We start from the raw sequence: 27,557 nt of genomic DNA, 5'->3' as shown, positions 1-27,557 counted from the left end.
CGTGTATCGTTTTTCATATATTTATTTTAATGTAGATTTTTGTGTCGTTAGTATATTTTTTTTTACTGTCGACCAATCATGTTACGAATAGTTTGGCTTCACATAAATTTCATCTAAATTTTATTATAGGAAAATCTTTACTCAGCTTCTACCCAACAATATTACGCGTTAAATTTTACCAAACAGTTGTCATTGAGTAGATATATGACTGGTCGCTTTGAGCGGACCTGCAAAACTACGGGATATATTACAGTCACATGAGGACTCTTGTAGTTGTATTCCACTCGCCTACGACGTGGACTATAGTCTTCGTCATGCGAATGCGACATAACAATTTAAGCTCATATTGCAACATCACAATTGTCAAATAATTCACTCCTTTCTCCACATGTAGCTTAATCTACTATTTCAATGTCGCAAGGCATGTTTCAAATTGATGACTCTTGATGCCTCTTTTTAAATATAATAGAGTATTATAGGTTTTCATGAAATAAATACAAACGTTTCCTTATAAAAATTAAAAATATTTATTGTTTAAACTTCCATGTTATACAATATGTACATAACTGTTGCCAGACTTGGTTCAGTCTTCGTTTTACGAGCTGAAATAATACATTACATATTTTACTGTATTTTTATGTACTTTACATAAAATAGACAGCATTAAAGAAAAAATTGGAGCAGAAAATGAAATTTATCATCTTTACAAACATGGAATTGATTATGTGTTAAATTAATTATTAATGTTAATTACAGTTTATCCATTCTGATAAACATTAACAATTATTACAGACAACACGCTCCAACTTATTTAGTTTTCCTAAATAACTAACTACAATTTAGGATAATGCTTGCAGATTTAAAATAATATAAAATAAAATATTAGCTGAGACATAATTACACTAACTGTCATTAACATAAAAATGTTACAATGTAAATAAAATAATTTTCTCCCCTCCGGACGGAAAGCGTCAACTTTCGTCCCACTGTACAAAACGAAGTTGCCGCTTTCCGCCTCCGTCGAGGAGAAAAATAGTATACACTCCTTGAGCAGTAAAGTAAGAAATATCTCAAATTTTACTGCCCTAGGTGTGTAAAATACTATTAATTAAAGTTATAAACTATTTATGATGAATAGGGTGACGGCAGTGATGATAATGACGATGATGGTTGTGGTTGTTGTTGTAATGATGGCGATGGTGCCTGATACTGTATAAGAGAGGAATATTTTTGTTCTGTTTGAATATCTGTCAAAATGACATTTGGATCAATATTAAAAAGTTTAGCTAATGCTGTACATTCAATTTTAGTTTTAAAACTACCAACAGTCATCGTAGTGCTTAGATTAGATAAATCAATAGGTTCCCTTGGAAGTCCATAATAACTGAAACCCTCAGATTTTGTTGAAGATTGACCATCTAAATCACCCTCTAAATCATCAATAGGAAATACAACACCAGGGGGATATCTAGGCAAGGGGTGCGTTGATTTTTTAGCAACAGCTCTAACGACAGATCCTGTAGACGGTCGTAATAATTGTTTGGTAGTAGATTTTTTAGCTACACCGAGATTTCTGAATATTTCATGTGATGGAATAGTGTCATCATTACCACTGTTAGTTGATGAATTACTAGTAACATATGTTTCAGTAATGCCAGCCAATAAGGAGTCTAAATTAGAGATAGTTCCTTCTATAGCTGCTGCGAGACTTGGATGTTCTTTAGTACTATGCTGAGTAGCCAAAGCTATAGTAGGGAAGTTTTCATCACATCGTTTGCATCTGTAATTATCATAATGCTTACCAATATGTCTTTTCACTCGCATAAGAGAAACATTACTAAAATCGCAGACAGTACAAGCATATCCTCTTTGGACTGCTGATATTTCTTCCTCTCGTCTAAAGCGTATAGGTAAGTGCGAATGGCACATATTGTGATGATTCATTTTAGTATTTGATTCACAAACTTCATTACACCATTTACAAATATAAATATCTCGAGATTTATCTACTGCTTCAGAAAATTTTGGCGGTAAATTTTGATGTTTTTTACGACAATGTAATCGCATAAGAGCTATTGAACCTTTTTTTGGACAGTATCCACACTTCATAAACTTTGGAATAGATAAATTATTTACAAGAGATTCTTTAAAACGAAATGGTACTCCTGTTTTAAATTTAGAAGCTTCATTGTAATCCCTGTGAATCTTACACCAATGTTTTTTTATTGAATCCAATGACGAACTTCGTAAATTACAATAGAAACAGTCGTAAATAGATTCAATATTACTAGGATTTGCAACCTTTTCTTCTTCAATGTCGTTACTATAATCTTGTTCATTACGAATTTTAGTATACTGTTGGGGTGGCTGGTCTGATGTTCCAGGTGTATTTATTTCTTCAGCTTTCCAATCCTCTAACGGATGATTTATTTCCGAATGTTGCCAAACATCGGATTTAGAATTAGCAGTAAAACTACAGTAGGCACATTTTAATGTATGCTTCTTGGCATGAGCTCTCATATGAGCCGCTAAACCAGTTGCATTTATTGCTGTGAATCCACAAACTACACAAATATCTCCTGGTCCCACTTTATCATTATTTTCAAATTTATCTTCTGTATTAGCTATTTTTATTTTACGTTTTTTAGATTTTTTTTGTCGTATTAAACCGTACTCCCGCTCCCAAAATTCATCAGTAAGCTCTGGACCATTTGCTGCAGGATTATTTATTATTGTTTCAGGACATCCAGGATGTTTGTTGCGTATATGCTGACGCATCATTACTTCAGAATTAACACTTCGATCACAGTAAGGACACAAAAAGTTAAAACGTTTAAGATGATTTATTCCAACGTGTGTTTTAAAACCACGCCATCTTGAAAATTTAGCGCCACAATGCTTGCAAATAAGTGACTTCTCTGGTTCCGATTTTGTTTCAGTACAAGTACTTTCTGTTGCACTTATTTTTATTACTTTATTGCTCTTATTTTCTTCAATAGTAGAATCATCTTTACTATCAATAACAAGCGCATTGTCATCATCATCATCATCATCATCGTTATCATTATCATTGAAATCAGAATCAATATGCATAGTACCACTATTTACATCCTGCATATTTGAAATTTTCTCTGTAAGATCGACTTTTTTAGCGCTTTCAACACTAGTATCCATTGTCGCTGGTGGTACTACAGAACTATCTGAATCTTCTAAAGTTATTGTAGGCGGTATAACTTTCTTATAATCTACCTTAGATTTAACTTGTGATTTAGCAAATATTTTACCGGGACTATCCAGATCATGAGAACTCATTGACCCACGTATAATTGCTAATTGTTTGCTTATCAGTGTTTGTACCTAAACAAATAATTAGATAACATTACATCATTCGAAATTAAATATTAAAATAAATAATAATTATAAAACTTACCCAAGTTTCTAATTCTCTATTAGGTTGAATGGCAATAATCTCAGGCTTAGTATTTTTATGTACTCGATTAACATGTTTTGTTAAATAAGAATGAGATACAGCCATATATCCACATGATTTACAATGCATTCGCCAGTATTGAAGTTCTCTGTATATATGATCCCGTATGTCTTGACGATATCGGGATTTATATGAATTACATATTGTGCAGGTGTAACGCTCACCGTCAGGTTTTCCATAGGAGCCATATTTTTTTTCAAGCAGTGCAAGGTCGAAATGTCCTTGCACAGATGTATTTATTGATGAATCTATATCTACATCGTTAATTTTGTACTGAATTTTATTTTTTTCTGGTGTGCCATCTAAAGATGATGATTTAATTTTTATTTTAGCTGGCTTTGAAGATATTTCTGCATCACTTTTACGTTTCGATGCTTTACCAGAAGCTTCAGAAGTTGATGTCGGTTCATCTTCATAAAGAATACCACGAATGTGTCGGATTCTTGGCATGTCTCTTCGCCACAGTGGTGTTGTATCGAAAGGCTCGTCAACAGAGATTTGATCGGTACTTTCAACAAATTTTTTAGTGCCTTTAACTCGTTCATAAGTTAATGTGTAATCTACATTATCATCATTAATATGCTTAGAAACAATGTGTTGCTCTAAAGACATCTTTGATGGTGTTTTAAAAATACAAAGTCCACATTTAAACTGAGATTTTTCATTATGAGTGGATATCATGTGTGATGCCATTTCATGTTTGTACGCACACTTGTGCTCGCATAAATTACATTTCCAGTAATTTCCGTCTTTATCACATGGCCCATCTTCAGCTTCCTCTGGTGAAGTTGTTGGCTGGCTATTTTCTGCATTTTCAATTTCTCGTATTACTTTTACAAATGGTCTTTTTTCTGGATGTTTATCTGTTAAATGACGTTCGACCACATGTCTATTTAAAGAAAAAAAAAAAATTATACATAAATATTATAGATAAATTAATAGTAAAATAAAGACAATATAAAAGTTATTTTAGTAGCAATTTTGAGCAACTATTGTCTACAATGTTATCAACATTCTAGTTTATTATATTTATTTCAATCTTAGGTAATTATCTCCGACAGATTCCTCATACTAGAATTATAAAAATATTGATGGAGAGGTAATGGCTCCAAAAACTTGCACCGTAATATCATAAGAGGTACTAATGTAAAAAAAAGAGTTAGGAAAATGACATCAATGATCTTTCGTATTTTTAGCGCGTCTCGTTCAAAGAACTCAAAAAGTCTCCAATTCCTGGAGGAAGTATCTGGCACAAGACTTACTGCAGATCTAACCAGCAGATTTCAACATCAATTGCTTAAGAATCTTTCATTAAAAACTTGCGCAAGTCTGCCACCAGTCTATAAACAGAAACTTGACCTACCTCTTTTGCATAATAATTTTAAAACTCTGTACTAAGAAACTTGTCAAACTATTTTGCTCAAAAGATTTTTGAAAGACAATTGTTACTAGGGTGATTTAATAAATAGTGAATAGAATGTGTCAACAAACCTGTGATAGTGATGATGATTGCAATGTGAACACTTATATAATTTTGTGTCATGCATTTTCAAGTGTACTCCCATCTTATCAATAATTATATTCTGAGAATCTTGCCCGGGCGATGGTGTAGGACAGTGAGGACATCGAAAGTATTGCTCTTCAGGGTGTAAAGCTTTCATGTGATCTCGTAACGTCGATTCTTCGACAGTTATATAGTTACAGAGTGATACACTACAGATATACCTAAAAAAAATATTTATTATTTATTATTGAATTGACAATAGTGAAAATTTTAATAAAATATAATAATAAATTTAAGGCGCTATATTCACATCAATTACCTTTTGTTTTCTGGAACAAATTTCGGTAGAGATTCAATTTCATTCTGTGATACAGTTTCTTTAGGTGCGCCAGTACTCATACGACCATTTTGATGAGAACTGCTCGCTAAATTAACCATTTTATCAAACATTCTTTCCTTTTTATCTAAACATGGCACTGGATTAACTGGTCCCGATTCAGGGACATTTTCTTCAGTAGCGTGAAGCTGTAAATGCCGTACAATGTTTGTACGAACTTTTGTTTTGTATGGACAAACAGCACATTGTACTTCACGTTGATAAATAGCTTGTCGAGGTAATGATTCAATATCCGCAGGACTAAAACTTATTTTTTCCTCAATTTTTGAATTCTTAGAATTACCTTTTATTTTACCTTTTTTAATTTTAACAGGATTTTTCTGTAATATGAAAAATATTTTAAAAATAAATAAAATACACATTATTTTTTTTGTTTAAATAATTTTAATCAATTACAAAAATACTTACACAAGCATGAAGAATAAAAAGACCATTTTCTGATGGGTTAGTAGGATCAGCTGGTAACATTCTATGATTAGATTTATGTTTCATTTTCATATGACTGACAGCTTGATGAGATACAGGAAAACGTTGATTACAGAGTGAACATTCAAATCGTTTTAATCCATGTGATTTAAAGTGATCTAAGAGATATCCAATTTTAAAAAATCGTTTTTGACAGTGAACACAAAATAATTCTTTTGCTTCATTCGCCAATTCACATTGGATAATATGTTCTTTTAAAACTCCAGGTACTTCTGCACTAAAATCACATGCAGAATATCCACATTTGTAAAGATCAGTACCTGCATACCCAGTATGCTTGATATCATCAAGTGTTTTAAATATTTTATTAGCACCTGTATTACTTTTTTCTGTTAAATTATTTGCAGTTGAATTATCAGCATTACTAAAATCCTGTAATTCTAATTTATCTTCTGATATCGTATTTCTAAAATCTTCAGGATTTAATGATTCTATCTTTTCAATACTTGGTTTAAATTCTGATTCTCCAGATGTTGATTGTACAGATGATTGATTATCATTTGTTTTATTTGTTGTTTTGTCTGAGTGCTGAATGTACTCTAAAATTTCAATATCACTATCGTTATCATCATCATCAGCATCATCACCATCATCATCATCATCATTGTTATTATTATTAGTATCATCATTGTCAGGAGTTTTAGTAACTTCATTTTTATCAAAATTTAACAATGATTGTTCTGTAGGCTTCAATATTTCATTGTTATCAAAAAAGTTTGTATTAATAAATTCATCTTGACAATTTGGATTATCAGGAATGCTCAATGGATCAACGGCATTAACTATTTGTGTTTTTAACTGATCACTAACATATCGCAGTTCTAATTCAGGTTCAGGATGCATTGCTGACATTGCATCTGAATTAGAGCTTGAAGAATAATCAATATTTTTATTTTTAACCGAGTTTGTTGTTGAATTATCAGTTCGCGGTACATGTAATGGTTTCAAAGAACCCAATGGTTTTTCCGCTATTTTCAAAACTGTGATACCTCCATTGTGACTAAAATTGTTTGATTCTTTGATAATCATTTCTTTAGTATTAGCAGTAAGTTGAATGGGTTGACCATTTGAATCTCGATCATTTTCAAGTATACTAATAATATCTCGAGGACCAATAACTTTAACCGATGAACGTTGATTGGCTGAATTAGTTGGTCGTGGTAAAATTGGTATTGGAGGCTTAGCCAATCCAGTAATTTTAATATTACTGGTCGATGGGACGACTTGATTTTTACCAGATATAATACTATTTGAAATAATTGGTTGTACAGGTGGCTTGGGACGAATTGTCTTAAGTTGTTTAGTATTATTGTCTCCATCATTTACAATTTTAAGCTCAGTACACTTGTAATTATCGTCAAGATTTCTAATAATTAATTGTAATAAAACATCTTTATCTCTGACAGGCTGAGGTGGTAACGATCTTTCTAGTATTTTTGGTGGACGATTGCAATGGCTAGTACCCAAGTGATTGTGAAGTTCTATTGTGGCATCAGCTCCAGAAAGACAATATAAACATTGATATTTATAAATTCCGTGCATTTTGTAGTGATTTATAAGTAATTCGGCTTTAAAATTAGTAGTTTCACAGAGGTGACATTTAAAAAGTGCTAATGTTGAACCGTGTTTTGTTTTTAAATGAGCAATGAAAGCTTCAGGAACATAGAATAATTTGTTACATTCGTGTTTACATATAAAAGGTAATACATGTTCACGTCTGTCAATCATTTCAGCTGGATGGTAGTCTCGCATTCCAAGAATAACGGAAATAGGTTTACCAGGATGTCTTGTTTTTTGATGTAATTCAACATAAGACTGAGTAAAAGCTCGATAAAAGCAATAGGTACATTGAAATGAACAAAACGAATGTCTTGATTTATAGTGAGCTTGCATATCTTCCCAAGTTTTTGATAAATCATCGCAATATGCGCACCTTTGGTAGTCACATACATCAGATGACTGATTACTATTAAATTCCGCATGACGTTGGAAATGTTTACCAAATGCATCACATGAATCTGTTGAGAAGCTACACGATCGAGACATACATTTGTATAAATGCCGAAGTTTGGATACTGTTAGCATTGCTTTATATGCATCAGGATTTTTCAATTTTGATGCAGCAGTATTTTGACCCGGATCTTTTGGTTTTAATATTGTTGATCCCCGTCTCAAGACTTTCACAATTTTAAAGTTTTTCGATCCAGGAGTCGACGAAGTTGGCCGAGGAACTGTAACTGTATTTGAAGTCGATGATACAGGTAGAGAATACAACCCGTCTACATTATTCACCGGACGGAATTTCTTTAAAATATTCGGAGTCATTACTTTTTTAAGTACTGACACAGGAACCGACTTAGCCGAAGTTACTGGTGATGTTCCGACAGCTTTTCTTATATTAGTTACAAGAGGTGGCTCATCACTAGGATTACCGTAAGACGGTGCAAGGCTTACAACATTTTCAATTTTTAAAAAGGAACCCTCTTCTTCACCAGAATGTACAATATCAGATGATGATTGTACAACATTTTCTTCTGGGTTTGAAACGGTTGTTTCTGGTCCAGTTTCTGCTGTAGGAGAGTCTACAGAAGATACTGACGAGCTCTCAGAACTTATCTTTTTATTAGAATCTGAATCTCCAGTAGAAAGTAAATCTCCAGGAAGCCGACGTAAGCGAATGAAATTTTTTGGTGCACTATCATCAGTTTGTTTTATCACCGAAAGTTGTTCTTGGGCCGGTGATTCTTTTTCTACAGATTCGCTCACTACATTTGTAATTATCGGAAGTTTCATAAAAGTATCATCTGTTTCCATCAAGTCATTATCAGCGTCATCTTCAGTATCTTTTGTTGTTTCTTCGGAATTAGTAGCAGTGAAACTTTTATCGCCTTGTAATTGTGCTGCTAAACGATGAATAGTATTCATCATTGGTACTTTTGTTGATGTATTTATAGTCTGTTTAAGTAAAGAACTAACAGCCGTTTGGATTTCAGTATCTGATACTTCATCACTTGAATCAGATTCATAAGGTCTACTAACATCAGCTGCAGCTTCAAAATCACTAGCTTCTTCTAACTCACTATTACAATCTTTTTGAGCATCATCATGAAATAATGCAAGCGGATCTTTCATTTTTTTATCAGATTTTTCAACACTCATCGCATCAGCTTCTTCATCAATCTTTAATGTATTTTCACCACAAGATTCGGTAGATGTATGATGAATTACTGAAGATGAAGTTTGAGAAATAAATTCCGATTTAAATCTTGGCTCTTCATCAAATGCATCAATTAATTGAGTTGCTGAAAGTTCTGATACATCGTTAGCTACTCGTTCAGTGACTTCGTCATTATGAAGAGTTAAATATTCACCATCTTCTACGTTAGTATTATCTGATACAGAGTGTGTTTCTGAAGTCGTCATTTTATTTTTCAGCTCATCGATAATAGAAAATCTTTTTTCATTAGTATCCTTTTGAATTTTCAATCCGATGTTATCAGCAATTTCTTGCATTTTTTTCTTACGCTCCAATTGAATCTCAACTTCTTTATTTTCAAGTTCGGGAGGACAAACAAATGCATTTAGTTTTTTTGATAAAGAATTATCACCATCATCTTGAATAGGATCAGACTTTTCAGCCAAACTATTTTTCAAAAGAATTTCAACTACATCATCGTTAGTTTTTATAGCTTCTTGTTTATCCTTTTCAATTTTTTTAATTTTAGAATCATTCTCTTCAGCAGAATCTGATTCATATTTTAATGTCATTGATTCACCGAATGATCTATCAAAATCGACACTATCTTTAACTTTTAAGTATCCAGACATATTAATTTTAATAATTTCTATATCTGAATTACTTTTATGAATTTTTTCAATATGATTTTTAATATTATGTTCTTTTAATTGAATGAAATTACAGAGAGAACATAAATAACCAGGAATATATTCCTCAGAAGGAATTGGATCTTCATGAATAGAAACTGCAAAGTTTTCATTACTTTTCCGACATATTTTATAATAATGTGCTCGCATTGAAGATTTAATAGTTGTTTGATACTTGCACTTACACGAAAATCTGTACTCACCAGTATGAGTTGTGCAATGCTCATAGAAATGTTCCATAGCAATATTTTTTTCTCCTTCAAAAGTATAAGCGCAAAATCTACAGATGAATTTTCGGGTGGGTCCACTGTTTACTTTTTCAGACAACTTTATAAATTCTTCATCTTTAGCTTCATCAATAGCACGTTTTGCGTCTAATAAAGTCAATCGTGAAATCATAGTTTCATTTTTAGGATGATTATGTATATAATGATGAACAATATTTTTACCACTAAATGGACACAGAAGACATTTGTATCGTTCTTGTCCAGTCCATGCGTATTCGATCAACTGATTTAGTTCTATTTCTGGGTAAGGTAGTTCTTCAACAGTATCTTGAATTTTTTCAATTGTCACAGACAATTGTTTCTTTTCAATAATTTTAGATAGTGCTTTTGTATTCGTTTTATCTTTATTTTCATTTAATGTTAAATCACCGCTATCAAGATCATTCTCGTTAGATATATTTGCGGAATCATTTTTAGTGTCTTCGGATGTAACTCCAGTGGAGTTTGATGAATCATTAGTTGTTTGACAAGTTTTTCTCTTCTTACTTTTAGGCACGACACCCATTTGCCATGATGCCCGTTTCTTTTTTCTTTTTAATGGCTGGGGTTTTTTAATTCCTCCATGTGAAGTATCCATGTATTCATCATTATCAACATCAGTAACTTTATCCACACTTGTATTAACCAACTCTTTTTCTTTATCACTAGCCAATTCTCCAATAATGTTAGTAATTAATTCTTCATTAGTGTCAGTCGATGTTGGATTACATGATTTTTTGACAGCAGATGCATTACTGCTTGCTACTGAAGCGTCGGAAGCAATGCTGGCGTCATCATCAAATGTTAAAGGAGTATTATTAGATTTCCTATCAGTTGCATCAAGAGTTTTTTTATTTTTTGTCTTTTTCGCTCTCTTTATTTGCTTTTTCTTAGAAACTTTAGAAGAACCAGCTCCTTGCCCAGCTAAATTACGTTCAGGATGCAATGAAATATCAACGGCAGCGGTCAACTCAGTGACGTCAATACCAAAGCTTTCATCAGACGAAGTATCAAATACATTAGAAGAATCTATTTTTGATAGCTCGGTTTTTTCTATTACGACACGAGGTTCTTTTAAGGCAACTCGTTCACTTCTTCTTAGAGTAGGCCCAGAATCATCTAAATTATCATCAGAAGTAGGACTTACAGCTAAAGGATCTTTTGATCTCCTGCCCGAATTAGTATTACGTAAAACTAAGTTATCATCATCGTCGTCACTGTCAGAAGTACTTATAATTTCTTTCGAGAGTTTAGTAGTACATCTACGTGTTCTAGTTTCTTTGGGTTTAAATGCCACTTCATCGGGAGTTTTACTTCTTTTACTACTACTTCGAGATCGAGATCTTAAATTGAATTCACATTCGTCTGAATTCATTTCATTTAAAAGTTCTAATGAACTTGCATCAACGAGAGGATTTGTTTTATCATCAATTTCAATAGATGGTAAATTACCTTGTGCTTCTTTTATTAATCTACACATCCGATGACCAGTTGCAGTTACTACACCCTCACTAATAAACATTTCACGTATATCTTCTTGTAACATTTCCAAAGAATTTCGTCTTCGTTGTTTTCGTTGTTTCCCAGCAGGTTTGGTAACTTCCTCTTCTTTATCTTCTTTAGGTAATTCAATCTCGTCATTTATAACTTCTTCAACTTTTTTAGTTTTCCTCTTCACTGTAGCCCTCTTTGCTCTTCGTTTCTTCTTAACAGGTGTTTTAATTTGTTTCTTTACTTCTTCAATTTCACTGCGTTGTGATTGTTCATCATCTTCTTTATTTTCAACATCATCCTGTAGTATTTCTTCATCAACAATTGTATTTAATTCAGCATCTTCTTTCTTATCTGAATCAGATTCTGATTTATTAATTTTAGTTTCTGTATCAATTTTAGTCTTACGGTCTTTCACAGGAGTTTTTGGTGGCGATTCTTTTACAGTATCAAGTCTGTTCGCTAAACATTCTTCCTCTGAACTGTCAGATTCAATAACAGGCTTTTTCTTCTTTAAAATTTTCTTACGACTCTCAATTGTTTTTTTATCATCAGAACTGCTACTTTCAGATTCCGAATCTATTATTTTCCTTATTTTTTTATATTTTTTGGCATTAAAAGCTTCTCCAAGCTTTTCTAAAAGTTTCGCTTGTTCTAAAAGTTTCTTACCTTCACCAGATTCCAATGATTTTCTAATTAAAGCTTCAATTAGCTCTTGAGTAACAGTTTCTGTTACTTTTAGTGAATCTTCTTGAGTAGATTGACTCTTAATTTCAGTTTCTTTTGAAGCAGTAGAAGTATCAACTGTTATTTCAGATTCTTCTTTTATATCTTTTGGAGGATTTTCATCTTCATCGACTTCCATAGACACAACTTTAGTTGTCGCCTCTGCTTCTGACATTTGAGAACCTTGGTAATTACCAGTTGGACTTATAGATTTTAAATTTTCAGAAGATTCTTCAGTTGTACTTGTAACTTCCATTTTCTTTTCGTCTTGTAATTTATCACTTGTATCATTTTGGGTTTTTTCGATTTCTTCATTTACAGCTGCAACATCTACATCCCACTTTTCTTCAAAGTGTGATGGACTTGGTCGCGGAGGAGTAGGGGGACGAGGTGTTATTGGTTTCTTAATTTTTGGTATTTTAAACTTTTGAAGGCCATAACCTTTTCCGGTTTTAGCCGTAGTATCTATTGCACCGTAAAGACTGTGTAACGGTGATTTCATTGATTCAATATCTTTTTTCAGTTTTTCAGTGATAGTATTTTCATTACTCGGTTTACTATCAACAGAAGGTTTTTTTGATTTTGAATCATCGCGGATTGTAGTGTCTTTTGTTTTTTCAACAACTTTACTTTTATTAGTAAGCACAATATTATTTGGATTTGGTGATTTATTTGTTTCCTTAGTTTCTGAGTTTCTTCGCCTTGGATCTCGTGAGACTGACGATGGATTTTCTTTAGATTTATTACTTATTGTAGGAATTTGAGAATTATTATCTTTTACTAATCTAGGATCTCTTCTTACATTTGAAATATTTGAGTTGTTGGGTTGTTGAGGAGTTGGTTCTGACCGATAACGCGGATCTCTAATTCCAAAACGATTAGGATTTTCCGTTGATGAAGGAGGACGATCCCACTCACTTCGACGATTGTAACCACCATAAGAAGAGTCTCCAGTTCTGCCTCTTTCGTTTGTGAAACGATCTCCACCTCTTCCTCGGTTAGGAGGGTCATTGTTACCACGATTCCAAGGCGGAAGATCTGTATTAGTTTGCCGGCCGTAAGGGCCATCTGTTCCCCTTCCTCGAGGTACTTCATGAAAGTTTGGTTCATTTGTTCGATTGGGCTGAGTATCCCAAGACGCTTGTCTGGAAGGACCGTGAGGATATTCAACGGGCCTTTCATAAGGTATCTCATTAGGTCTATTCGGTTGGCCACTCCATTGTTGTCTTGCTGGGCCATGAGAGTATTCATTAGGTCTCTCAAAAGGTGCTTCATTTGTTCTATTTTGTAAGGATTCCCACGGTTGTCTGGCGGGTCCACGTGAAAATTCAGCAGGACGATCGAATGGCTGCTCAATGGGACGATTCTCATGCGGAAAAGAATTAAATTTAGACTGAGGATAAATATTAGGAGACATAAGGGATGGTATTGAGTGAGGAGATGATGACAATGACCTGTCTTCTGGAAAATTAATTTCGTTATTAGGACTCATCATCGACCTTCCGCCACGATTTAAATTTGGCCCATATTGATTTTGCATATGATGAGGAGAATAACTATCTACTACTCCAGGATTTGCTACATTCCAGTTGTCTGAAGGTGGTAAATTTCCAGGATGCTGATAATGAGATTGTCTAGGAGACAATTGAGACCCGTTTGGATGCCCGCGTATATTTGGATTCTGTCCTCTCCATTGTGGACCACAAAATCCTGAATTTCCTCCAGGTTGCTGGTGCATCGGTGGTTGATTGCTATGCATATCATAGTGATCTTGATATCTAGAATCTAAATTTTCTCGCCGGAAATCCGGTTCTGCAGATCCGGAATAACTTGAAGGTCCACCTCTATGTGAATGCATGTCATTAGATGGATGTGACGGTGCTCGACGGTGATGCATTGAATTTCGGTCATCAGCATTTGTCATACCCTCATTATGTATGTGGATATTTGCTAGATTGGCATAGTCATCTTCGGAGATACGAGATAATGCGTTTTTTATTACATTTATGTTTGGTATTTGAACATTTGGATCGGGGTTGTTACGAAAGTCGGAAGAGTGTCGAGGATTCCGATCATAATTATCGATATAATTTTTATTATTACTGGAATGTGTTTGCGGTTTTAACTCAGTTTTAAGTGAATCAGATCTGCTATTGGATAGAGGTATATTGTTTCGTGGTGTCATTTTAACAATATGCTTATCTACTTCCTCCCAACGTCTCTCACTATCTTTATCAATACTTTCTGAAGGATTTTTTGTTCCTTTTCTCTCATTGTCTAATTTTCTATTTTCTACAAATGATCTTTCTTTAGTATTTTTCTTATCACTTTTCTCTGTATTTTTAGTGGGATTATCGTTAAGAAGCTCAGCTAAATCTGACTTCGATAATAATGGTGCAGACCTATCAGTTGGAGGTGATACTAATAGAGTCGAAGTCTTTTTAGATCTAAAAGGATCAGGAGGAGATTCATTCCTACATTGTTTAAGTGCATTTGATTTAATCAATTCTTTTGCTACATCTGAAAGACCACTGTCAGAATTTTTGTCCGATGGAGAACTAAATTTTCTCGAAACTGCAGAAGAGCTTGGCGTAACAGACATATGCCTTCTATTGTGTTTCGAATCTTTATTATTCTGCCCGAGCTTACTAGCAGATTTCTCGCTTGCTTCAAGCATAGACCATTCATCAAAACTATTTACAGGAGAATTAGTCACACCCGCTGGCAATTCAGATCGGCTGTTCGACTTATCATCTAATTTTTTAAGACGCGACTCAGTAGGAATAACAATTGGTTTTTTCGTAGATAAAGTTTCACATTGATCAGGACTTGATGGTTTATCAATTGCATTACTCGCATATCCAGGAGCACTTTCAGTAGGAATTACAATAGGAATATTATTTGAAGAACTCTCTGGATCTGGACTAGCTGGTGGACTTGGACTTGCTGGAGTTTCATTCATTTTTTTTTTTACTTTTATTTCTTTTTGCTGTCCAACTGCTGGCGTTGCTTCAGATTTGACCTTGGCTTTGTCCGGCTCTTTGATTTGATTTGGAGATTCCTCAAGTTTCACTTCCACCGTCAATTTTGGATCACTAAAAATTATACTTTTAAACATGCATCTACTCGAAGACTTTTTTTCTGTCTTTAATTACTTTCATTTTATCATTAAAACTTACTTTGTTATTTCGGCAGTACCCTCACTCTTCTTAACTGGAAAAGCCAATGCATTAGCGCCCTGAAATTTTTCACCAATTAGGAATATTTATTTAAAGTTACACAGCATACACAACTAAAAAGTTTAAACATGAATACTCCTCATGCTATTTAAAATATTACTCGTTAAATTTAACGAATAGTGAGTTCTATATACACTCTAACCATTAAAATATTAAAATTTATCGATAAAATTTCTCTATTTAACGGCTACTTTGATTTCATTAAAATAAATTTTCACAAATGCAAAGTTTATTTTTCTGTTTCAAATAATAGAAAGCGCATTACTAAAAAAATGTTCGTTCAATAATGCAGCTTACGAAACAATACAGTTAAATTTAACAAACAAATAGTTTTAATTATACACTGATAGATGGATTTATTTTGGTTCAATGATTCAGATTTATTAATAGTTAAGAAAGATTTGTTTAATAAAAATTGACGATAGATGGCTTCGTATAATTGTAGTTACTCAAATTATAGCTGTCCCAATGAAAGAGTGTACCTAGGATGAATAATGGAGGTATAGGAAAGCAATGTTAAGTGCTGGTAGTAGGACAAACACTTCCTTATTGGGACAACTATAATAACTGATTACTCATCTAACCTAGTTCACGAAAAGTTAGTCACTCAATTACTATCATTGCGCTAAAATAATGAACTACTAAAAAATTATAATTGATTCAAATAAATCCTTTTATTAGTATACATTAAAAACCATCAGCGAATTAATGCAATACCTTATCTACTTTGCTGTGCAGTTTCAACAGGACGGCTTCACATTTCTTCAGGGTCTCAAGCTTTAACCTGTTAAAAGTTAAAAAAAAAATTTTTCTTACGTGTTTCATTCATAGTTTATTTTAAAAATAGTAACAAAAACATAAGTGAATATTTGTTTAAATAAATACGTGTAATATATTAAATAGTTACAATTTATTACAAACATCACAAAAATAAAACGTATGTAGGTTCCAGAAATTACAAAGCAGCAGATGTACATGTGCAAGGTGAAAATACTTTGAGATCAGCTTTTGAATATATAATAGATACCAAGTGAAAGGTAATATACAAATACTGGTAATTAAATCAAAAACTATAAATCGTAATGATATTTGAATATCCGAACAGTTTAAATTTAGAAAATTTTAAGAGGTTTAATTCAAAATCGCAGTTCATTTAAATTATATTTCAATACTTAACCTTAAAATTCAGTGTGTGATTAAAGCTTATCCATATTGACATTAGAAATGATTGATATAGGATAATATGTCAAAATATAGTTTTTATTTTTTAAATTACAAGTAGCAAAGAAACTCAACTTTATAAAGCGTGCACTTAATAACAAACTGTAAATAAAAATATACGTACACACAAAATATAACAATATTCGAGACTGAAGTGTCAAGTTAATGAAATTAAAGAGACTAGAACGCATGGTAACAATGGTCAGGTTTTGAATTGAAAGTCAATATTATTTAATTTGACTTGTATTACTATAAGATGTATTGTCACTACTAATGAGAAAGTATTTCAATCTTTAGAGACGATTAACAATAAATTTAAATTAATTACTCTTTCTACCATCATTATACTCAATTGTTCACTGGTTTCATTTGATTTATTATCGGAAATAACTGTAACCGAATTTAATTTCTCATAATTTAAGCAGTTTAATCGAAAAATCTTGTAATTTAAATAACATGTATAAAATTATTTTAAACACTTCGGATATCCAAATATTAACAGCTTTATTCGAATAATTGATCGTATATATTGTTTGCACATTCATCAATGTTTCGTTAACCCGATATCTGCATACGCCCGTAATTATGAAATGTAATTTCCAAGGAAAGATAAATTTATTTAAAAGTATTAATAAGAAGTTAGTATTATAGTAATGATTGTGCAATCGAAATATCAACATACTTTCTTTTCTTGCTTGTTAAAATTCCATGAAGCTGTTGCATTTTTTGTAACTGTAACGCCCGGGAAGAATCAGTTACTTTTTGAAGTCTATCAATCATAACTTCCAAAAAGGGAATGTATTTTTGCATTTCTGCGAACTTTTTGTCGTATTCGTCCATCTTGACAGCAACTTTTTTTTTTACCTGCATCCAAAATTAATTTGTTTTTAAAATCTTATAATTATGTAAGCCCGAAATTCGTAGTGTTTTTGATTTACGTAGTTCTAATTTCATAATCAGATATCTTGAGTTTAGGAATGTTGAATATCATTATTTCATATGATACTTTTAGTATGAAATGAGCCATGAGTAAATGCAATAGGTACTTCAATAATTAACAATCAATTTTTTGCTTTCATCATATATTCATTTTGATTTCATATGATTGAAAATAAAATTGAATGCAAGCTTCAATATCTGAACTTGAATATCTCTTTTTTTGTATCCGAAAGTATTAGATTGGTATTCTCCATTATAAATTGTAACTTTAACTAACCCGTATTTAGAACGTAGCTGTCCCGACTAAACTACCGTGCTTAGGAAGAAGGCAGAAGTGAAGTTACTGCCTTCTTCCTAAGCACGGCAGCAGTGCTGCCAGATCGTGGGATATTTTTACCCCTTCCCGTAGTGAAATAGCATGGAGTGTAATGGCAAGAGGGGGTAAAAATATCCCACGATTTTGGCCGCACTGCACGGAAGTAAAGACCACCCCCTCTCTACCTTGATATTATAACTTCCTGTATCCCCACCCCCTAAATTAAGTCAATCGGCATTCTCTTGTTGGGATAGCTGTACATCGTAATTAACTCTGTAAGTTTAACCTTAAATTCAAATTTGACTTGTAGATTTAATTTCGAAGATAATCACGAGGAATTTTCGATTAAACATAATGTACTAATAACTATTGAAACACAAAATAAAATTTTAAATGATATTTTAAAGTGTTATAAAAGTTTCAAGATTTGAGCCTCTAAGAAATTCGAGTTTATCGTTGAAAAATATTTCTTTGAAGTTTTAATTTATCATGCACGTGCAGCAAGAAAAATCCACTCGTGTAATACAATTTAATCATAATAATGAATACGGATTTTTTACGGGGATGAGTTAAATAAAACCTGAGTTGAAAAATTCAAGTACGAAGTTATTTATTTTGTTATTAACAGGGTGCATTCGGAAATGCTCTAGCCCTAGCCAAGCGTTGCCATATAGCGAGAGCTAGACTGTCGTGCTTAGGAAGAAAGCTGTAACTTTATCATACTGCCTTTCTATCTTCCCAATGTTAATTTAACATTGGGAAGATAGAAAGGCAGTAACAGGGGTTATCAGATATTTTCGGCTGAGTTTTTTTCGGAAACAAAATCTCTAAATACAAAATACAAAATACCGCACTTTGATGCACTACTGTCTAATCTAGCGAAGTGCGCTTAAATTGTTTGACAATATTCGTTTGTTCAAGAGAAAAACTCGGCCAAAGTTTCTATTTACTGCACAAGTGCAACAAAGATAGTACTGTTCGTGGATTTGAGTGCCCTGATTAAAAAAAGCGATTTAAAACGATTCGAAATAAAAAATTTTTAATACTTTTTAATGCTTTTGAATACCTTGAATACTTTTGAATCCCTCTTCTTATGGGCATTTAACATTGCAAATCGTTTTAAATCGCTTTTTTTAATCAGGGTGTAATAGAGAGAGAAGTACGAACCCCTGGTAAGTGAAGTTACTGCCTTTTTCCTAAGCACGACAGTAGAGCTAAAGCATTCCCGAATGCACCCATAGCTAACACGTTTTCTAACTTCCCGCTAAGAAAATTAAAAATTTTTTTAATTTGTAACTATTTTCAAGATGATGTCCCACGTACGTACGTAAGTATGTAATTATTCTATAAATTTTGAACGGATCAACCTATTTAGATCTTTGATGCCGTATTCGGAACGGCTTATTAATTCCTAGATTCTGTAAAAAATTGCGCTCGTTTAAAACAGTACGCTTCGTGTTATTCTAAAAACAAAGTTTTTGATAAAATGTTTTGTTCGGATAACTTTTATCATACTTCACGTATTGATTCCAAAATCTAATCAGCTCTCAAACTTAAAACCCGCATTGAATGGCGCCTTAATGAATAAAAGTGTTTTTTCGAATAACGTCAGAATCGTTAACTGTTCGTTGGTCGCGCTATGAGCGATTCCTCGCTTTTTTTGTTCATTTTGTTATATAAAAAAAAATAATTTTTTTTAGCTTTCAACAATTTAGCTATTCTTTCTTTGATCTATTTAGCATATTTAAATGAGTTTCTAAGTATCGTTTCATATGTTGTCAATAGATTTGGCAATGCTGTAAGAAAATTAACACTACGGTGACTCCTAGCGACGCGCCCTATCCAAAAATTCCCATAGAATCCACCCAACTGTGACAAAACCGCATAGAATCCTGTAGACTGTATTGGTTTCTATGCGGTTTTTATCGCATTTAATTGGATTCTATGGGAATTTTTTGATAGGGCGACCAACGAAAGTGGGCAGTGAAGCGCAACCAACGAACGATTGAACTGCTTGGTTCTATAAGTTTTTCTAGTGTTAAGAAGACTGCGTCGAATGCAACGTTAAAGATCAAAATCGGTTGATTAGTTCAAAAGATATTGGCGAAAAAAAATCCAAAAAATTAAAATTGACCTCATTTTGAATTATTTTTAATTTTTTGAACTTTCATAGATCGAGCCAAGACAACTATTTTCAAGCTCAAGGAGCTCGAAAAAACTAATACATGGAAGAGTATTGTCAACCTCGAAGAGCTTCAAAGTGTATTCACAATAATGTTTTAAGCTCCTAGAACTCAAGACAAGGGGGAAGTTTAAAAGCTGGCCCAGATCAACCGGTTTTAAAATTTTTTCTTTTCTACTCAATGGCTATTGTCCTAAGCAAACCATGTACTATAACTGTAATCTTTATCCTCTTCAGACCTTGGGTACATACACTCGACGCAGTATTTCGATTCTGCACTCTAAAATTAAGTATATAGTCGAAATTAACACACTTGCTAAATAACATCGAACCCCCAGAAGTAATCTATAGATATTTAACACACCGAGAAACGCGTTATGAGTGGCTACAAAAAACTAAGTCTTGCTTATGGCCTTAACCATAAAACACATTTTACGTGTGTTAAAATAAGGTGCCCGGTCATAAAATCCCAGGAAAAAATATCCCAGTAACTTTCATCCCAAAATAATACACTTGTGACACACTTGGTTTTAGCGTGGGAGACTCGTAACACCATATTGTGGCGGATAATTTAATAAATGACGTAATCCTCACGAATATTAAGTAAGTGCAAATTCTCACACAGCAGGGTATCATTTGACTTTCCCATAACACAAAAACAACACTGAAATACTCTAATTCAATTTCCTTGCGACCTGGGTCTGAAGAGGTCATAAAGAATAAGTTGTAGCCACATTAAATCACTTTTAGAATATTTTAAATCTCAAGTTTTAAAATTTTTACGCATTTAGTAACTTATCGATTTTGCATCCACCATTTTATTTTCCAAGTCAACACACAAAATGGCAGCTCAAGTTATGTAATAGATCAAGTTATATAGTAAGTATAAATAATTATCTTCCGTGTAATTTTTACCATGGCGATAAATTTAGCCATAAAAAAGAAGTTGAAGAAAATTTTTACCAATAATCCAAAGTAACTTTATAACAAAATTTATTGTATTGAGATAAAAATGATTTCGACATAATTTTGAATTTATTGAATTTCGAGTTTTAAAAATTTTTAATTAGTATACTCACGCATTGAATTATATGTTATAACGCATAAAAAAAACTTTAAGTTGAATAACGTATAACAAAAACGAAGCGTGCGGTTACGCGTACGTCCCTTGAGTCTTTCATATCTTATATACGACACCACGTTTTAATGCACATTCCTTTGTTTCGTATTTCGTATAATATTATTTGTTAAAACTAACGCAAACCGATGTTACTAAATTTACCGAATATTTATTTCAATATGTACATAAAAATAATACACAATCACGTTTTTTAATCTAGACATAATTATCATGTATATCTTATAACTTTATTTGCCACAAAAAATGTACTAAGGATCGACTTGGTTTACACTCGTAAAAAACATGGTCGTATAGCCCAATAATAACCTTGGGAGCAGATGGCCACTTACAGTGAATAGCGAACTACGAACGATGGACGATAGATCCCGCTAGTACCCAACATTTACCCTAGGCTCTCATGTCTTATTCCTTTCACTCAATAGCGTGAGTTCTCATATGAACGTATACCTAAAAAAAACTATCTAGATAATTGTATTTACTTACCCTAATAAGTTAGTGTAATGTTTTTATTGAATGATGTTTATTATTTTTCTTTAATAACGATATTATTAAATTTATATTTTTTAAATTTGAAAAACTTAAAAAAAAAATTGACTAGAGAACTAGTACGGTTAAGAGACTGATCCCGACTGAATGAACTGAATAAATTTCTTTATTCATTTGCTTTGTGGTACTACATCCGGTCAGCAACTCCTTCAGGATGTCAATAGCGACACCGGTGTTCGTTAAATAAACTAAATATTTTTTTATGTAACTTACACTATATAAGTGAATTATTAAACCCAAAAGTATCTTTTTTTATATTTAAACTTAGATATGTACATATCTCATGCATTCCATCTCAACTTAGATATGTTTTAATAGATAGAGAATATTTGTTGAAATAATTTGATCAATATTTAACGTATAAGTCAACTTTTTATCATCTCCAATTCGGATTCAGAATATTATAAAACGGAATTTTCAGCGCCATCTTTAAATATTAAACCTTACAACTTGGATCATTAATGCCTGGTTAACAGAATATCTTTTAGATCAGGTCCAAAGACCAGGCACTAATGCTCCAAGCTGTACATTGAAAATTTCCAAGAACTGGTCTTATATGTAACAACGAATGAGTCATCAAGTAAAACAAGACATGTTAACAATTTATACATTACGTCGACAATTTTGTTTATCAAGACAGCCGGATACGCGTATTATAGTGATAGTTAAACCAAAAAGTAATGTAACTCGTAATATTTTCACAAATTATATTAAAAATAAAATAAAAAACCACACGATTGAAAATCAAAGCCATACCCATATTTAGCATTACAAAACAAAAGCAATAATTGGGAATAATCATGCAAAAACTATTTATTTTATAAAATTGATGTGTGGGCTTACGATCTTAATTTTAATACGCTGATTAGAAAATACGATTTAAAATTATCTGATAATCCCTGATTAAGAAAAATGATTTACTCCATGCTAAGTGTATATCTGTATACGAGTCGATTCAAATTATTTCAAATTGTTTTGAATCATTTCAAATAATTTTTCTTAATCAGGGACATTAAATTTCCATAGACAGAAGCATTTGAAAGATTCGAAACCATTGTAAATAGTATTTTGTAATCTGTGATAATCAATACATGAAATCTTTTGAAACTAAAAATTTTATCTATATTCCTGATCAGAAAATAAGATAAGAATTATTTTTTCAAATAAAATAAAGCCCTTCAAATACTGCTTCTTACAGAAATAAAATATTACGAATCGTTTTAAATCACATTTTTAAAACAGGGATGAAAAATCTAAGCAGCATAAATAATACAACAGACAATATATCTCTTGTATATTTTCCAATAAGCTAATAACGTACACCATAAAACTATAAAAATGGTAAGCGAAAATAATATGAATGCTTGCCGTTACTTGGAAAATGGCAACTACCATTATATAAAACAACGTATTTTCTCGAAATAAACATTTATTTAAATTCAAAATACTTGTCTAAATTCAAATAAGTTTCTCTTACTGAAACAATATATAATGCCCAATATAAATTAAAAAAAAAAAAGTGTTTTCTAGAGTATGAAAGTATTTATTCAATTAAATTATTTAAATAAATAGTTGACAGAGAAAATTAAATAGTTTAAAAATTGCTTTGAGCACCATTTAAATATAAGCTTGTTTTCTCAAAGTATTTTCTACCGATTATTATAAATTCAGTGCTCACAATACAATGGTTTTATATACTAATTATTTCCTTACCAATAAGTAGCGCCTTATACTTTTTTCTTAGTAAAACATTATCTTGATATCAAAGTCTATATACAATGGGTTTATTATAATTCTTCAGTGGATGATATAACTGAGTCATAATTAAATAACAAATAGTTTACATGTCACTAAACCTAGTGTTACTCATATCTTATTAAATCACAATATTTAAAAAATAATGAAAAAAAACTTTCGTCTAAGCACGCACTAACGTTCTTTATATTCTTATATTGTGTGCTCTCTAAAAATCGACATTATTTATTACCGAAAAAATACCCTTGTTACAGCGCTCTCTTCATGAAATCTTAAACCATCCATACGTATATTGTAAACCCAATAGGTATTCAGTAGATGAGCAGATCTCTTTTTCCCCTGATACTCTATAACAGTACATAGCTTTGCAAACAAAAGAAATTCAGCTGTATACCGACACTACTCGAAAAAAACTAGTTCTCAAAAACCCTCAATGTTTAATAATTGTATCAGTAATTAATGAATAAAACTCAAAAAATTTAAATGTTAATCACGGAAATCTAAGTAGAATTTTATCGGTCCTTAAAAACACATCACGCACAGCTACTACATATTTAGCTCTAATTTATACCAGACAAATGACTCCATTTACTGCCATACCACAGAGTATTTATCAAAATTATTGTATAAGTTGTAAAATAAAAAATCAATGTCCTTAAGTCAATCACTGTTATTAATTTATAGAAAATTAGAGTTAAAACTGTTTTATTTACCACATATTTAATTACAATTGTTTATTCATTTATTTATTAATTTATATATATGTAATAATTTATATTATTTTACCACAATCTTATTGGTAGCAATAAAAATTTAATTTAAAAAAATAATCGATAGTAAAAATGGAGCCCGAGTACTGACACCTAATACCCTTTTAATAAAGTAATAATAGCGGTTCCGCAAATATATGTATATATATTAGCACAAATAGTAAAAGATCCAACGAACTCATTTTAATGGCCTGAACTTAGTATAATTTAGCCAAAGAACGCAGACTCGAGATATCCAATGGTCATAGTCATGCATTTAGACACAATAATGGCTGACATTATAGTAATAAGTCTGGTAATATTAATTTGTCACGTAGTTCCAACATGCAAAAATTTATTTCATCGTTACACGATTTCTTACCTAATGTTTTTTATAACTGATACCTATTTTATTTAGCAACATCAATCTTCTTTTTCCCGGCTTTGATAATAATACTTACCCTCAGTATTTAATCTATTACATATCTAGATAAATCTTATATCTATACCGTTTTCATACGATAAACTTTATTTACAACCAACTGATTAATCTACTCTACATTTTTTTATTATTTACTCTAATATATATGATAGACATTACGAAACATTATCCCACACAAGTTACGACCAACTGATAGATTTTATTCAGTTCCTCTATATATATTTACCGACCTCTTATTTCAGAGTTCAGTCAATGAAATCCACTGTACTAATAAATACCATTTGTCTTCTCATCTTAACAGTTCACTTTACTTTTTACTTTATATATATTTTATAAATATTTCATATATATATAAATAAGTACCTAATGTCGAAATATGTTATAGTTTTACACTAAATAATTAAAAAGAGGAAGGTATCGGGTTAGTTTTTTATTATTATATAAATTATTTCTCTTATATTTTATTATAAAATAACAAGATATAGTTTTCTGTATACTATGTGCTATTCTACTTATGTATATACCGTAAAAAATAAAAAACCAAACAAAATAATTTATAAATAAAATATTTATTTATTTATTCAAACAAATTATCACGGGTTGGCAGTAAATAAATAAACTAACACTACACGTTAACAATAAAACAATAATTAATATATATTTTTTAATTTTCTTATGGAGCACGACATTTACGATGGATTCTCCTCACTCACCATTTCACAAATGATTTTGTGTGTAAAATGTAGATAAGCATGGAGGGTAGAGGTCCCTCTACTTTATGTTTGTAAAGAAAATGACGACGTGGACGTGGACAATATGTCGGACGAAAACCAGAATCTGAGTTGTGCAGAGAGCAGCAAGCGGTGAATAGTCGAAAAAGTGAACGAATGAAAATGTTGCTCATTACGGTACCATTGGCAAAGTAGCGACATCAGTGGGATTTAACTACAACGTGGAACTAAAATTATGTAGTTGGTGATAATCGACCTTAAATTATATCGAAATCAGTTAACAGTTGAGGCCATTCGCAGACAGCGCCCCCAACTTTTTAAAAATTTTCAATGACTTTCAATTGTCAAACGTATCAAAATTTTGTAAATTGATTAAATAAAAAATTAAAACATTGATTGAAAAAAGGACAGCGCAGTAGTAATTTGATTGAGGTATAGATTAAAAAAAATTATTTACAATTGACATCAATTGGGAGTCCAACGAAATTTGGAAAATAAATTTCAATAAAATCTCCATATCAATTTTTTAATGCGAATTTTCAAATTTTGTGTAACTCCTAATTGATAATAACTGTAAGTAATTTTATTTAAATTCTATATCGAGGCGAAATTCTGCTACGTTGTCTTTTTTTCAATTAAGGCTTCAATTTTTGTTTAATTAATTTATAAAATTTTAATACGGTTATGACAATTGAAAGTCATTTTACATTTTTAAAGAGTGGGGGACACTGAGAATACTCTTAAGGCTGGGCCGTACTAAACGAATTTTTGAATTCTACTTTTCTTTTAATTTATTTATCAATTATTTTATTATTATAGAAATCTATGTAGCTTCTGAAAAAAATGTGTAAGACAAACTTTTTTGAAAGATTTTCATCATTCGAGTGACGTAATTATTCAAAACGAAATTAGAAAAGTAAAATTTGAAAATTCCTTTATTACTGCCGACCCTCAAGGGTGGGCAATACTAACTGAATTTCCGAATTTTACTTTTCTAACAACGCTTTGAATAAATACGTCACTCGAATGATGAAAATCTTCCAAAAAAGTTTGTCTTACACATTTTTTTCAGAAGCTACATAGATTTCTATAATAATAAAATAATTGATTAATAAATTAAAAGAAAAGTAGAATTCAAAAATTTGGTTAGTACGGTCCAGCCTTAAGGATTACAACAGTAACTAGCACGAGGCCCAATTGGGACGATAACCAATAAGAGAAAAAAAACATTCGTGGGTCGGAGTACTAACCGAATTTCCGGATTTTAGATTTCTAATTACGATTTAAATATTTATGGGATTCGAATGATGAAAATCTTTCGAGTAATTTCGTCATATGCATTTTTTCGGAAGCTGAAAAAAATCACTGTAATGATAATCAATTAATAAATTAATAGAAATCTAAAATTGCTTGACTTTGACATGTTGAGAGTAGTGCACTACCTCAAACGCTTCGCGTTATGGGGCGTGCAATTGAGAATTTGTTTACAACCCAGCCTTAATTTATTATTGGTTGGTTTAATCAAGTTGCAATATATTGATATATCTACACGCGCGTTAAAATTATACATTCAAAAAATGCATTTTTTTTTATCAGTTATTCCGTATTTGTGATGCATTTCTTTCTTCATCATACGACGAATACGATATAATTTATCTTCTCTGAAATATAAATTTAAATTATTTTTTAACAATTAGATCCGCTACATTTCATTTACTGTTTTTAAGATCATCAAGTTTTAACATATTACGTAACTTTATTTACAAAATATCGAGTACATGCATCGATAATGTAGCTTCTTCATCTTGAAATTGTGTAATAATTTTTTATCCATACAATAATGGGTAAAATTATGTACAAAAGTTTTTTTTTTTTATCTTTTCATTATTCTCTACTGGAGACAAATAAATAAATTTACGAGTATCATTTATGATTCTTGATCGAGCAGACATTGGACTCAATTGATCATGATACTTAAACTCTTTGTTTAAATTTATATATCTAACGTAAATTAGATATTATTTATTTATTTTTTTTTTCTAATGAAATTT

General features: G+C 31.6%; 1 protein-coding gene across 1 annotated transcript; it reads right to left on the bottom strand.

The window, feature by feature from the left end:
• Positions 1-509: 509 nt before the first annotated feature.
• On the bottom strand, positions 510-21,993 carry LOC130663885 (uncharacterized). Its single transcript, XM_057463429.1, has 9 exons — positions 21,767-21,993; positions 17,388-17,569; positions 16,202-16,268; positions 15,425-15,483; positions 5,800-15,340; positions 5,314-5,711; positions 4,982-5,215; positions 3,431-4,379; positions 510-3,357 (listed from the first exon to the last, which is right to left on the bottom strand). The coding sequence occupies exons 2-9, from the start codon at positions 17,543-17,545 to the stop codon at positions 1,126-1,128; spliced, it is 13,638 nt and encodes a 4,545-aa protein (XP_057319412.1). The 5' UTR covers positions 17,546-17,569; positions 21,767-21,993; the 3' UTR covers positions 510-1,125.
• Between the last annotated feature and the right edge of the window lie 5,564 nt (positions 21,994-27,557).

The sequence above is a fragment of the Microplitis mediator genome, chromosome 2 (genome assembly GCF_029852145.1).
Source record: "Microplitis mediator isolate UGA2020A chromosome 2, iyMicMedi2.1, whole genome shotgun sequence".
NCBI lineage: Eukaryota > Metazoa > Arthropoda > Insecta > Hymenoptera > Braconidae > Microplitis > Microplitis mediator.
Note: the sequence above shows the minus strand (reverse complement) of the source record. Positions and strands in the feature narration are given on the sequence as shown.